At 27.3% G+C, this 15247-nt stretch overlaps 1 protein-coding gene across 1 annotated transcript in view; it reads left to right on the top strand.

The window, feature by feature from the left end:
- Window positions 1-15247, top strand: part of LOC107448223 (heat shock 70 kDa protein 4L) — a 43263-nt gene that overhangs the window by 23107 nt on the left and 4909 nt on the right. The window contains exons 9-15 of the mRNA XM_087164506.1: window positions 458-561; window positions 1217-1341; window positions 3774-3991; window positions 5026-5151; window positions 5275-5400; window positions 9462-9569; window positions 9770-9931. Coding sequence (XP_087020632.1) covers window positions 458-561; window positions 1217-1341; window positions 3774-3991; window positions 5026-5151; window positions 5275-5400; window positions 9462-9569; window positions 9770-9931 — 969 coding nt within the window. The remainder of the gene's footprint in view (window positions 1-457; window positions 562-1216; window positions 1342-3773; window positions 3992-5025; window positions 5152-5274; window positions 5401-9461; window positions 9570-9769; window positions 9932-15247) is intronic.

Below are 15247 nucleotides of genomic sequence, written 5' to 3'. Positions count from 1 at the left end.
TTAACATCATAGACAAACAAAATAATATTTACTCATATATAACATTAGAATACTATTTAGTAAATTAGCACAGTTTTACTTTTTCAAAAATGAATTGTGATAATAAAAAGATTTGATTTCTTCAAAAATTAAATCTATTTTTCCTTTTTTAGAACTATTTTTTTTTTTATTTCACCGAATAGAAAGTCTTGTCCTTGTTTAAGAACTACGATTCTGAATTTTATTATAATATAAACAAACTTAATAATATATAGTTGAACACTGCATACAGTCTTAAATTCAATGGTGCACACAAAGTGACATGCTCATAGATTTTATAAATCTTGAAATGCTAAACAAGTTTAGGATAATACTGTTGAAAATAAATAGTTATATATGTTATAAATATAAATTTATCTTTTTTGTGTGTATTCTTTATTACCAATAATCAATCATAAAACTATAAGCTTAATTTCAGGCTGCTATGTTGACGCCAACAGTTAAAGTTAAAGAAATGCAAATATTAGATGCCCAACCAGTTGCAATAAAATTGAATTGGGATATTACAAAGACTGAAAAGGGGTAAGTTAATTACATGTCTTTGTATTTTTTTATATATGAAGTTTCAGATTTATTTGTTTCTAATCATCTTTTCATTATGATTTTTTTGCAGTTTTCATTAAACAAAATTTAGGAAAGGATACTTGGAAAATGATATAATCTATTCAGTATACATTTTTGTATAATTGTTATGAGAGTCATGTATACTAAGTAAAATTTTCAATATTTGAAAATAAAACTTTTAGACTTATTAAAAAGCTAATAAGAATAATCTTGGTGATAAACCTGAATCACGCTGGAGTTATGCTCTTTCGTTGTATCTATCAGTAAAATGAATTTTGATTCTAAGTTTTTAAATTCATTTTTTTAATTTATTGCATTTTTTGTTAAATTTCCAGTTTTATTAAGTGTTCTAATTATTCAATTAAATTCTTTAATGAGTAAGATGTATTTTACTAAGGCTTTTTTAATAATTGAATTAAATAATAGAGCCTGAACTAGTTAAAAAATAAATTCCAAAATGTTGCTTGTGAAAATTTTCAAATGTATTATCTTGTCCCTGATTTAATAATTTTACCTCCTTGAAAGTTTATTGTCCTTGTTAATTTATTTTTTAAAATTATGTTACTAAAAAGGGCCATTTCAAAAATAACCTGTTAATGTTTTATCACTTCAGAGATGTTGAAGCGTTTTCCCGGAATCATCCCATACCATTTTCAAAGCTTCTAACATTTTTCAGAAAAGAGGATTTTACATTAAATGCTTTTTATTCTTATGGGCAAGAGGATGGATCTTCAATAGGTATGATACTTGCCTAAAATTGTATTATGTTAAAGGAAAATCTTAAAATTTTAATTATGTTAAATGAATTATGAATGATAATAATAAATAAGCACTTATGTATTAAGTATTGCAGTCAATTATTGATAATAATTAAGTTGTAATTTAGCCAGTGATTTAATAATTGTCATATTCATGAATGTATTTAATTTTAATTACGGGGTCACGAGTCCTGTATTGCTATTTTTCGTCAATACCTCATCGAGAAAGAAGCGGGTAATTTGTCTGCCTGCTGCCTCCTTTGGATGTGGTAGCTGTTTTTCAGGCTCCCTCTCCAAAACTGAACTCAGATTCCCCAATTTAGAAATTAAATGATTAGTAAATAAAATAAAAAAATTCCCCTTAACCCCCATGAAATGTTATGTATTAAAATATACTCTCAGTTGTTGTTAATAATTATGTTATAATATAGCCAGTAATTTAATAATTGCTGTATCCACGAGTGTATTTTATTCATTTTCATTGTTAGACACGTTCATGAAATGCCAATTTTCTGGCACTTTCATTTTTAACATCCCCCCCCCTTCAAGCTGAAATCTGTTAGAAGAAAGGTGTTGTTTTAAAGACTGGTAAGCAGTTGCTACCTCTGCATGGGTAGCTGCTACCCTCAATCGGGGATGAATTCCCCCAGTTGTCCGATGTCAGTAAGCTTAGACCATTAACTGTCCAGTCGCAAACGTTGGAGCGTCAGAAGTTTTCTCCTGTTCATTCATATACTGTTTTGGCTACCTGAATGTATTAGATAAAGAGCGAGCTCTTACCACTAAGTGGCATCTTTATTTCTCCCAGGAAAATACCTTAGGAATTATATTGTGTTTAAATTATATGTGTTCCGATTATTCTGTACTTGCCATATGTGCAAACCTTTTCACTAAAATATCAAAATTATGTAGTCTAGATTAATAGTTAATATATTTCATAACTCTAATAATGTCAACCATTATTTTAGCCTGAATTAATTTTTACTAATCAGATCTTTGGAACGTTTTAGCTTTCCTTTTTTTTTAGGTTAAACATCCTAGTTTTTCCTTGGCAACTTAAATCAAACCTTTTCTTTTCCTTATGTTGTATCTTAATTTTAAATCTATGCCAACAAAATGTTAATTATAATTCATATATATAACAGCACCAATGTTTGACAAAATTGATAAAAATCTTAAAATGTTTAAAAAAAATTTTTTTCATTAAAATGATTTCTTGTGTTAGTTTTTTTTTAGTCTTATAGAATATCCCAGCTTTTGTACCTAAATTTATTTTTTTATTTAGTTATTTTATTTTTAATTTATTAAGGACTTATTTTCTGCTTGCTATCACTCACTTATCTCCCATTTTTTTTTTCCAAATCTTTTCATGAGCTCATGTTGCATGTTTAGTAACCTTGTTTTTATACTATACTTTTCTTTAGACTTCGTCAAAAAATGTATCAAAATATGGATTGCGAAAATAAAAATAAAAAAAAAAAATTTTGTTAGGGTTTTTAAATTATGATAATAAATTCACCCAAAAATTCTGAAAACGAATATTTAAAATTTAATCACTCCAAATATATTTTAAAAATTAGCCTAAGTAGTTTTGTTCTCCAGACATAAAGTAAGCAGTTGCCGGAAATTATAAATTTACTGCAATTAGTTTTATGTAAAGAATATTATAGAATTAGAGTAAGAATAAGAAAGTAAACTTTTTATAAACTACAAATGAATTCTAAAAGTGATATATGTTGCTTTTTTTAGACATAAGAGAAATTAACTTCAAAAATTCTTAATTCTCTTCTAATAAGTTTTTTATATTCCAAATTGCATAAAGCAGAAAAAAAATTTCATCTTCGGATAAAATTACTCAAACTGTTGTTCACATAAGTAATATTTTCATATCAGAATGTTCCTTAAAAGTTTCTTTAAAAATTTTCTGAAATGGGTTTCATGAAACTGACAATTACAGCAACTTTTTTGTTTAACATAGCAAAATTGGGTTTCTGTCATTTCAGGTATATTTTTAAGAACTGTACTAAAATTTCAAAGATTTTGTTAAGTTAATTTATTTCAGCTTTGCTTTCATGTTATTTGTTAAATCAGTATAGTTAAAATTTTTATGTATTTGAGGTTATAAAATATTTTTTATCTGTGTTTTAACAAAAAGTTTAGTCTAAAACATCGTTTTTAAATAAAACTAGATTTATTTTTCTATGTGTTTAAAGAGTACATAGCTCATTGAAAAATTATATAGGGTCACTGATGAGTAACTTTGAATTATTTAGAAGTGATCTATTAAAGTTTTTATGAAAAATTTATTTCTTTAACTCTTTCAATTAATTAGATTGAACTTAGTTATTTAAGATTATATATAGTTTTTGAAAACTTATTTCTTTTTTTTTAGTTAATTTTTTCGTTTTATAGGTTCCTTTACTGTTAGACTCAATCAGTTGACTTCTGGCGAAAGTGCCAAAATAATAGTAAAGCTTCGTATCAATATAAATGGAATTTTCAGTGTTTGTTCTGCTGTAATTGTTGACAAAGATTCAAAAGAGAACCTGCAAGTAGATCAAAAAGCTGAAGACGCTATGGATCTAAAGCTGCTTGACACTAGTGTGCAAAATGACACTGCCCCAAATGAAGTTAGTATTATGCATTGAAACATTATAATTTTTTCTCTTGAGTGCTAACATGATCAAAATCTAACTTTGTCTTGCCCATTGAGCAAGCAAACGTGATAGTAATGAAGATTTTTTTTAACAGTTTGTACATGTGAAAAGAATGTATAAATTTTACTCTGTTGTATTCCCCCTTTTAATTTTCATATATTAAATTAAAGCATTAAAATAAGCGTTACATTTATATTTTAGATCTCTTATTTTAAACATTTGTACATTTAAGGTTAATTCCATGGTAACAGATACTTGTGCAACAATATTTTTTGCCCAAATTTGGCTACTAAATATTAAGATATCTTTTCAAATTTTGCTGTATAGTAACTTAAAATCTCTCAATAATAATAATGCAAAACATTTGCTTTGGGTGAAAAACATTTTAATTAATAGAAACTTGCTATGACTGTGACAAAAAAAGGGAGATGTATGTGGAGATTTTTTGTCACCGATCACTTTAATAGATCACTTTTTTTTTGTCTTAACATTATGAACAATTGCTCTGAAATGGTAAATAACATAGGTTTAGTAATTTCAGCTTTCCTAAACAAAACTTAATTCAAAGACATGAAATAATAAAGTTTAAAGAAGGTACCTTTTGTAAAAAAAATATTTACTAGTCTGACAGACAAGAAATTGAGGCAGAAATGACAGCTTAAGAAAGTTGGCTTGACACATCTATTCATAAAAAATATAACTTTGATATAATGTTACTATCTTAAAATATTGTTTTATTGTGTTATGTTATTTTTACTCTTCTATTGTTTTTTTTTATGAAATTAAAACTTCTCTATCTTTTTATTTTGCCAAAATTCAAAAATGGTAACAGACATGATGTCTGTCTACTTTTCATTGAAATCAGATTTCATTTATGTGATTGCTGTCACATCTATTTAAAAACATTTTTTCTAGTGAACTATGTTAAAATACATTGTTCCTTAAGTAATATTCTTTTAAGAATATTATTTTAACTAGAAAACATTAACACTGTTGATCATTTTTAGGAAAAGAAGAGAGACTTTTTCTCTTTGAAGAAACATAAGAAAACTCCTCAGGATATTGAACTTCAAATTGAATCCAAAGTGCCTCAGTTAAAAGAAGATGAGATAAAAAATTGCCTTGAAAATGAAGTAACGTTCAGTATTTTGTAATATTATTCTGAATCAATATTAATATTTTTCAAAATCAATATATCAATCAATCTTATTTCTGTTATTGGATAATTCTTTTTAATTTTTATTATTATTTTGCAGCAACAAATGATTCATCAAGACATTTATGAAGAAAAAAGAATAAATGCCAAAAACTCAGTGGAAGAATTTGTTTATGACATGAGAAATCGTCTTTCTGATGAACTTCAAGAATATATTTCTATTCAGGTTACTATTGTTATAATTTCTTTATGTTCACTCCTTGACGTATTGAAACTCTGTATTCTGTTAAAATTAGGGCTGCATGTTGTGCAAATTCCAGTGATGATTCCCACAAATTATTTATATATTTTTTTAAAATCCACTAATTTTACAAAATTCTATTTGTAGAAATATTTTAAAAAATATCAGTTTTTTTTTTCAATTTTTGCAGTAATTGGTACTTTTTATAAACTTTTGAAATTGATAATGTATTACTAATAGAACTGAGGATTTCATTTTTAAGTTATAAACTTTTCATCAGAAAAACCATAATTTCACTAAATTCATCAGAAAGAACCATTTGATGGGAAGAAACAAGCTGAATGATAAATTAGTGAGGATACAATGCCTCTTGAACTGCAATAGGAAAAAGACATTAAGTTGGATTCCTGCCTAACCAGAAAAATTTACCGCAATAAGGGGGTAACACAGAACATTGCACTGGGCAAGAAATTTCTTAATCTTTGGTGTTGACAAACACTATAAAATGCTGCCAAACTAATGCATCTGATGGATGGCTATACAATATTTTGTTTTAAAACTCTGTTTCTTTCAATATAAATAATATTGCATAAAAACAAAAGAAATATTTTTTCAGCCTTATTTATTTTTATCATGCCCATGACTTTCAATGCATATATATTGTGTATTAATTTAATTAATAATTTTAAAATTTCTGCAGATTTTGGTCTCTTTTTTCCTGCTGCAAACTTCCAATTCCATTTATAATTGATTGGACATATTTTGAAATTGTGTTTATATATTTTCAATTATCAATACAAAGATAGACTATTTATCTATTTTTACAATGCCTTATAAAAAATGTAGCAATTATTATTTTTTTCTTACTTAATTCATTCATTTTATGCTTAAAAAAATCAAAAATTATTGTTAAAATATTTTGCATTGATATTTTTTTTCTTTTATCCGTGAATTGATTTTTGTAGTAATCTGATATCGGTGTGTCCCTATCTTTAAAGTATAAATGAATTAATATCAGTTCATATTTTTTAAAGTATGCTTGGTAAAAATTCCCAATTGATCATGCAAATTATATTGTGTATAATTAAAATTACAAATTAAGTTTAAAAATGTGTTATATAGTTTTACATGTGAAGCAACAAACACTTATGATGAGGGTAGAGGAAAAGTAAGCATGATAAATTATATGCATAGAGTAACTTTTTTGCCAGAGCTTAATCACAGCAACAAATTTATAAATATGTTTTATTTATTCATTTATAGTGGTAGTTAAATTCATTCTTAATTATATTTATAAATTGAAAAATAAATTAGAAAAGCATAAGTTTTACTACCGTTTTTAACTTTTAAATATATTGTGAAAAATTTGACTGCTATGATATCAAAATTTTTTTTCTTTACATCTTATCTACTAAATTTATATCATATATTAGCCTTTGTATGCTAATTAACAAGATGTAATACTTAATTCAAAAATTTATGTTATCAAAAAATTCAAAATGCAAAGTTTTTTAAGAAAGTTTTTATTTTAATAGCTTATCTGTTTATTATATATAAATTTTAGTTATGACTGCAGATTTTTTTAAATGTAAAATTAAGAAAATGATCTAATCTTACCTCCTGTTATAAGATTGAGTTCACAGTTTTCTGATAAATTATTTTGTTCTCACTTGGTTAGGACAATTTTATAATTCAAACATTAGCTTCATAATTTTGCATACACCTACTAATTTCTTTTACTTTATATGGTATGTAATTAACAGTTACCACTTTTCCATTTTAAAAAAAATAATTCATTCATTTAACTAATTCAAAGCAAGGATGAGATAGCCTTCCAAATTACTAAATTACTTTTGGATGATTCATGGAGGTTTTTGATAACAATTTAAATAAAATTATTAAAAAGAAATGACTTATAACACAGTAATTCACTTTTTTTATGGAAAGAAATTAGTTACTAACATATTTATTAAACATCATTGGATGGACAGTTTTATTTAGCCCATTTTAATTGCTAAATTAAAATTGTTGTGAACTATTTCTAAATTATTTATTATTACAGTTTTTATCCATTTGCTAAAGATCCTATAAATTTAAAACTGTTGCTCAACATTATTTATCAATGCATTTTAATCCGATTAATTAATGCTTATTATTTTATTCATATACGTGCCAATTTTATATTTGATTATTTTTCTTTTTTCAATTCCATTTTAATTTTATGTGCTTTCTAATACTTTTGAATTGGCTGTCTTTCAATTATCAACTTTAAAAGAATTGATTGTTACATGATGTTGTAGTTAAAATTGAAATTTTTTATTTTTATTTTTTTCTAATTAAAAGCTATGAATTTTAGGATAATTGTAAAGGAAATAAAATGCGAAGTTTTCTTGAACTCTATATCTTAAATTAATTTATGTTATAAAAGTATAGAGTAAATATTAATTTAATTAAAAAATTTTTTTATAGATATTGGAAGGCTTTATTTTTAATCTCAGAATACTGAATAAGGTTTCATTTTAGAATTGAAGTTACAAACTCTTTTTAAAATAATTGGATTTTAGTGTTTTACGAAAATATTTTCCAAATGAAATTTTCTGTTTTAAAATTTATCTAAACATGTAATATTTTGTATTTAAAAATGTTACTTGTAATTTATTTGGTAGAAAATGCAAACTTAAGGTTTTTTTTATCATATTATATAAAGTGGAAATTAAAACACAATCTTTAATAAACTTTTCACTTAATAGTAATTTATAAAATTAATAATTTTAATAGGAGATAAAATAATTAAACTGATTGTTTTCCCAAAATGGGAACATTGGCATCTAATGAGTTAATTCAATTGCCTCTGTTTACAAATAGAATCCATTTTAATGAGTAAATTTTGAAATAATATACTAAGTTTATAATGTTCAGTGCGCTGAATGAGAAATAGAACAGTTAACCCCTAATGGTCAGATAATACTAAATGGAATTTTATTTGCTGTCTCCAATTGTCTGGTATATGGTGACATTTTTATTGCTTCTATAGTTGTGATGTTTCCATTTAGTTTAATTATGACTTGTTTTATTAAAAATAATTATGTATTATAAAAATAATTCATTAATTGATACAATAATAAAGTAATTGATTATCATAGTGAAACCAGACAGAATGTAAACTTGAAATACTTCTAGACCATTGATGGTTAATAACTTATTTGACTTTTTCATATTTAGATGCAATCTTAATTATTTAAGAAAGCTTTCCTTAAAAATGCTAATTAATTTGTGCTAATGATATTTTATTTTGCAAAATTAGACCGTCTGAATAAACTAACTAGTCGCTTAAAATGTAGGAAATTGTCAAAATCTAGATAAAAGTGCCCATCAGGAATTGTTTTAGTGAATAAACAATTTTTTCGCATGATTGTAAAACTAGTTTATCTAAATAGAAAATTCTGTATTAAGAATAATGTACTAAACTTATTTATCATTTCTTATACTTCTTTAATAATTGCTAAAAAAAATTTTTATTGAAAGGTATATTTTTACATAATATTAAACTTAAAATTTTAATGACAAAATCCTAAATTTAAAATTAATCTTCAGAAGTAAAAAATTGAAAACAAAGGTTTTTAAAATTTCTTTACTCAAAAACTATTTAGGTGAAAATTATTTTGCAATGATTATTATTGCTTTGCATTTTATTATTTAAAAATATATACTTTGAATATAAAATCTTGTTTACCTTACAATTCAAAAAATGTAACTTGTGTAACATTTATAATTGCATTTTATTTGAAGCTAGTTTGAAATAAGCTTTACAATTGTGTACAAGAAGACTTAAAAATTCTATTAAAATAATATAATTTGTTCAAATTAATTATAATATTTCAGGTTAGCTTCTTGAACATTAAGATTGCCTCTTAACATGTAAAAATATAATTAGATGGAAAGTAATTAAGGTGTTACAGTTTTTTTTGTTTTTTGTTATGCACTATATATGATTGATAAAACGATCATTCAAAAAGAACAAATTGTAATTTTTGATGGATTTTCAGGAGCTTGATAACTTTCAAAAAAAGTTGACTGAAGTCGAAAATTGGATTTATGAAGAGGGTCAAGATGAGAAAGAACAAGTATATAGTGATACCCTAACTGCATTAAAAGTGAGTCACATTTTGTTTTATTTATCTAAATTTTCCTGTAAAATATATAAAATTTTTCATGTTCAATATCGGAATCTGTTTTTGTAGTATTCTAATTATCATTATACAAAAGTTATGTCCTAAAAAGATGACTCTTTATTTCAAATTTCATTGTTTAATTTTTTTTTTAATAATAAATTGTTTAATTTTTTTTCTTCCAGTTGCAAGCTGATCCAATATCTAGAAGAAAATATGAAAATGAAATGCGAGCCATTGTTTTACCAGACTTTCAAAATATTGTGCAACAAGCACAGCAAATAATTAATGCATATTTGTCTAAAGATGAACAGTATTCTCACATTGAGCCTTCTGAGATGGAGCAGGTATTACGTCATTTAGCATTTCTTAGCTTTGCGTAACCTTCTTTTTATTTGCTTTCTTAAATCTTGTGAAAGGAGGAAAACGAAATATATTGTACAAAATTTATTGTTTTGTTTCATGTAAAATTGGAGAGTAGCATCATATTTAAATTATACTTTCTGTGTTCACATTTAAAGAAACTGATAAAAGATATATAAATATTGCAGACTATTTTCTCCTACAGTAAAAAAAAAGTAAAAACATTTGATTTGTTAAAGGCCTGTCAGCATAAGACATGCCATTTTTAGTGGTTCAATCAAATCTATTGCATTTACGATATCATGTAATTTCATTTTCAAGAACAAATGTTCTCCTTATTTATCAAAATGTGTCGCCAAGTCTAGGAATCCAGTAAGACTATGTCTTTTTAATAATTCTATAATATATCTATATATATAAAAGAAAGTCGTGTTAGTTACTTCACTTATAACTCAAGAACGGCTGAACCGATTTAGCTGAAAATTGGCAGGGAGGTAGTTTAGAGCCAGGAGAAGGACATAGGATACTTTTTATCCCGTGCGATAAACCGTTCCAGCGATATCAGTGAAAGTCGAAATGGAATTTTCTGATTGGTTAAAAGCTAGCCATTGTTTTAAATTTTGCTATAAACGATTCAATTTTCAAATATCTTGAAGATAACAACAGTGATATTTTCTATCTTATAACTCTATTCATTTAGAAAAGTAAATTAAAGTAAATTGCATATACTTTAATTTTTAATTCGCGCTTTTCTTTATGTCAGGTGAGCACAAGCAAGTAAAATCAACGAGAATAGATTTCTTAATTGTTGGTCGTATCACGGATTCAGTACTGTGAAAACTGTTTAATAAATATAAAGACAAAAGCAAATTTCATTCAAATTGCACGTTTTCAGAAATATTTATATTTAGTACGTAATTTTAGGTTAGCAAAATTAAATATACTTTTCGAAGATTTCAGTGCTGTGACAGTTGTCATTTGAAAACTAATAGTTTGTTTGTTTATTTATGCAAAGTTTTCGAATTCATCCATTTTATTTCTTTCATTTATAAAATTGATTTTTGTTTTAAATCTTATAATTTTCATATTTCTTATTCATCTCATTTTTATTGCTCTTTTTATTATTTAAAATATGTATGTGATATTTCGATTTAGCAAATTTGCGACCACTGCCAACTTTTACATTTCTTTTTCGTTGTCAGAAAGAATATTTGCAAAAATATGCCGCCTAAGCAAATCGCTCTTAGTCGGTCGACATCTCAAGCGCGCAAAAAGAGAACTACCCGTGTTTCAGAAACATCGGAGCAACGGGAAAAAGACTTGAAACTAATCGAGAACAGAATGCTTTTGCCCGTTCCTTAGAAACGTCTGAGCAACAGGAAAGAAGACTGTCAACAAATCAACTACGAACTACACAAGCCCGTTCGTCGGAAACATCAGAGCAACGGGAAGCAAGAATGAAAACCGACCGAGAACGCATTTCGCTATTCAGACGCTGCCAATACTCTGATTTGAATTTCAGTGCATTTCACTATGATCCGACAACAAACTATAGTCTTCCCCCAAGTGTCATCATCGGAGAAATATATCAATTATGTATGTTTTGTAATGCTCTCAAATTTAAAAATGAAACAGCTGAAATTTGCTGTTCTAGAAGCATACAGAAACTACAAGATTTTACGTCGCCTGCCGAGACATTATCAACCTTCGTATCAGGTCAAACAAACCAATCGAAACATTTTTTGGCGCATATACGCAGGTACAATTCGTGTTTCTAAATGACTTTATTCGGTGCTACACGTATCCTGAACGAGAATTACATCCCAACATTCAAAGTGTAAGGCCAAATTTATCATCGTGCAAGGATCACTTCTTTCAATGCCTAACGCAGATCATAAATTTCTACAAATTTATTTCATGGATAACACAAATGATCAAGTCAATCAACGTTGTCAGGTAAACAATGGCACTAAACGAAAAATTGTTACCGTATTACAAAAATTTTTCGATCAACATAATCAGTTAATTAGGCTGTTCACAATTGCCCTAGACTAAATGTCATCCGATATTTACAAAGTTGTTATTAGAGCTGAAAAAACACCTGTAGGCCACCACAAAGAAAAATACAATGCGCCAACATTGGATGAAGTGGCTATTGTTATAGTTGGCGAAGAATTTACCTCCCGCGATACAGTTCTTCATCGCAGAAATCGTGACGTTCAAAGAGTTCTTAGAAGCGTATCGATCATATGATGCATTGCAATATCCTATTTTATTTTGGTGAGGAGAGGAGGGATATTATTTTAACATAAAATTAAGAAGTCCGCAAACAGGCGAGAAAACCAATAAGAAAGCAAGTGCAATAAGTTTTTATGCATATAGATTAATGATTGCCAAAACGCTGATAATCATACTTTAAAATGTCGACAATTAGTTCATCAATACATTGTCGATATGTATGCGAAAATTGAAACTGAACGCCTACTGTATATTAAATTAAATCAAACCAAATTACGTTCAGAAGAATGCATTCATTTACGGGATGCAATAATTAATGATGGTAACGTTAATCCTAATGATGTGGGGAAAATGATTATATTGCCGACTACATTTGCAGGGAGAAAAACTTGGACTCCCTGCAAATGTAGTATTCATACATGTCTGAGTATTCATACATGTGCCTTGGACTCCAAGGCACATGTATGAATACTCACAGGATGCAATGACATATGTTCTCGCATATGGGCTCCTAGATTTATTTATTACATTTACGTGCAATTCTGCTTGGGTTGAAATTACAGATATTTTGTTACCAGGACAATCATCATCGGATCGTCATGATATTACAGCACGTGTGTTCAAACAAAAATGATAATCTTTACTTGATTTCATTGTGAAGCGTCATGTTTTTAGAGAGACACGGTGTTGGGTGTACTCTATTGAATGGCAAAAACGAGGATTGCCTCAGGCACACATTCTAATTTGGCTTATTGAAAAAAAACCACCTTCTAAAACTGATCAGATATCAGCAGAAATTCTTGATGTCACCATAGATCCAGTCTTATTTCAGATCATTGTCCAAAATATGTTTCATGCTCCGTGTGCATCACCATACATGTCTGTTGGAAAATGCACTAATGATATCCTAGAGAATTAACTGCTTTTTTTCACCATTAAATAAAATTTGCATTTCAAATCATAATCGCAAATGTCATTTACACACTTAAATACAAAATTCAAATTGAAAGCGTTGCAACGCACGCAGGGTACAGCTAGTATATCATAAAAGATAGCACAAATTAAATTTCTGACTAATGTGTTCAACTTTTAAAATCTTTTATTTTGTTTTGAAAACATATTTGTATAATTTGATAACGAAGTAAAACAGAACTATTTGCAGTTGAGAATATTTACTTAAATCTTACACTGCAATGGTCTTTTCTTAACTTACAACAGAATATACTGTTATACAGTGGGTGATCGGTTAACGAACATAATCCGTTCCAAGACTATGTTCGCTATCCGAATTGTTCGTTAACTGATCATCGATTTACCATAGACTTCTATGTGAAATCGATTAATTCGTTCTGGAGACCCTAAAAATTAAATTTTAAAAAATTTATAATTTCTTAATAAGTTTTTTAAAAAATTATACATACATATAGTCTTGCATATTAATCAATCCTTTTCATTTTATGCTTATGGGGCGGTCCAATGTCGATTGCTTTTCTCTCTTTTTCAGGATTTTCCGGAAGTAACTAATAGCATTGTCGTTGTAAAGATTCCCAACCCTACTGACATCAGCTTGGTTTGGGTACCATTCTAAGACCATTGCTCTGACATCCTCCCACTTTTTCAAAATATCTTTAATGGCAGATGTCGGCATTGGTCCTCTTTCATCATTAGTACATCAAGAGTAGGAGACACATTTCGCTGTGTTTCTTGGTGTTCTTCATTCAAAATTTCTTGGAGTTCTTCTGTCGTTAGTTCATCTTCTTTAAACATTTCTCCTTTCAGTGATCTTATTTCGTATGCAAAATGATCACAAATGTTTAATATAAATTTTTTTCAGGCCGAGAAGTGTTCGTTAGAATTCGTTTTGTTCATTAACCGAATATGTTTTCGTTGTCCGAACACAAAAAATCTTTCTTGAAATTGTTCGTTATCCGAATATGTGTTCGTTATCCGAACACAAAAATCTTTCGTGAAAGTGTTCGTTAACCGATTTGTTCGTTAACCGATCAGTTCGTTAACCGATCACCCACTGTATTATCTTTTTACCTCCATCTGCCTTATCATACATAACTTTATAAAAATGAATTACACTGCTGAATTGGCATTTTTCTGTTGATTCCTTAATTACAGATTTATTCATTTTTTATACTACTCTTAAGATTTCCACTGAATTGCCCTCCTTCTTACTAACGAACCTCAATTGCATTATTACTTAATAAGGGTCCTTGATAAGAACTTCAAATCATTAGCCAGTAAATTAGCCAAATATCAAAAGTATTAGCCAAATTTCAAAAGTATTAGCCAAATGCGAAATTTAAAAAAAAAAATTAGTTTGTTTAATTTTTTTCAATACATTTCGATCTGACATTCGAAGGTTGTTGCTAAAGAGGGTGAATACATTATTGATTAAAAATAAAATTTTAAAAAATATCAAATGTACTGAAAATAGTCTTGCTTATTTTTTACTGCCTCAATTGTAATTGTCATGCAATATCTTATTGTCACAAAAAAAATATTTTTTTCTGAAATAATTGGATGATATTATGCATCTACCTATCACTTAATGAGCTATATTGACATGAACTGTTGGAAAGAGTTTTGTCCCATTAAATCGCAAGATCCGACAGCAAACGTGATTATCTGTATTTTATTGGGATTTTATGTTTTGTTTTTTTAGACTTGCATAATCTCTTTTGTTGCTTATATTAATTCGACTTCATAATTCTAATTAATTATGTGAGGTATCTAAAGGAAATATCTGTAATCGAATAAAAAATACCAGATTTGTTTAGAAAAATTCATATTGACGCAATTTTTCAGGATCAATGGAAATCTGTATTTATTGTTTAGGGTAAAAATTGTTTACTAATACTTTTACCGTAGAGAATTTATTTCGCCGAATTATTGATTTTATCGAAGTTGCAAATGCTTGGCGCAGGTGGCCCTGCTTAATCCTTTCCATCTACAATATAATGGTCATTACAGTATATATTTAAGTCGATTTACCCTTTTATTGGAATGGAGCATTTATGAATAAAATTTGCCATAGAAAACTTTAAACTAAA

This window comes from Parasteatoda tepidariorum, chromosome 1, assembly GCF_982258835.1.
Source record: "Parasteatoda tepidariorum strain Cologne lab strain chromosome 1, Ptep-v5.0, whole genome shotgun sequence".
In the NCBI taxonomy this organism is placed as follows: domain Eukaryota; kingdom Metazoa; phylum Arthropoda; class Arachnida; order Araneae; family Theridiidae; genus Parasteatoda; species Parasteatoda tepidariorum.
Note: the sequence above shows the minus strand (reverse complement) of the source record. Positions and strands in the feature narration are given on the sequence as shown.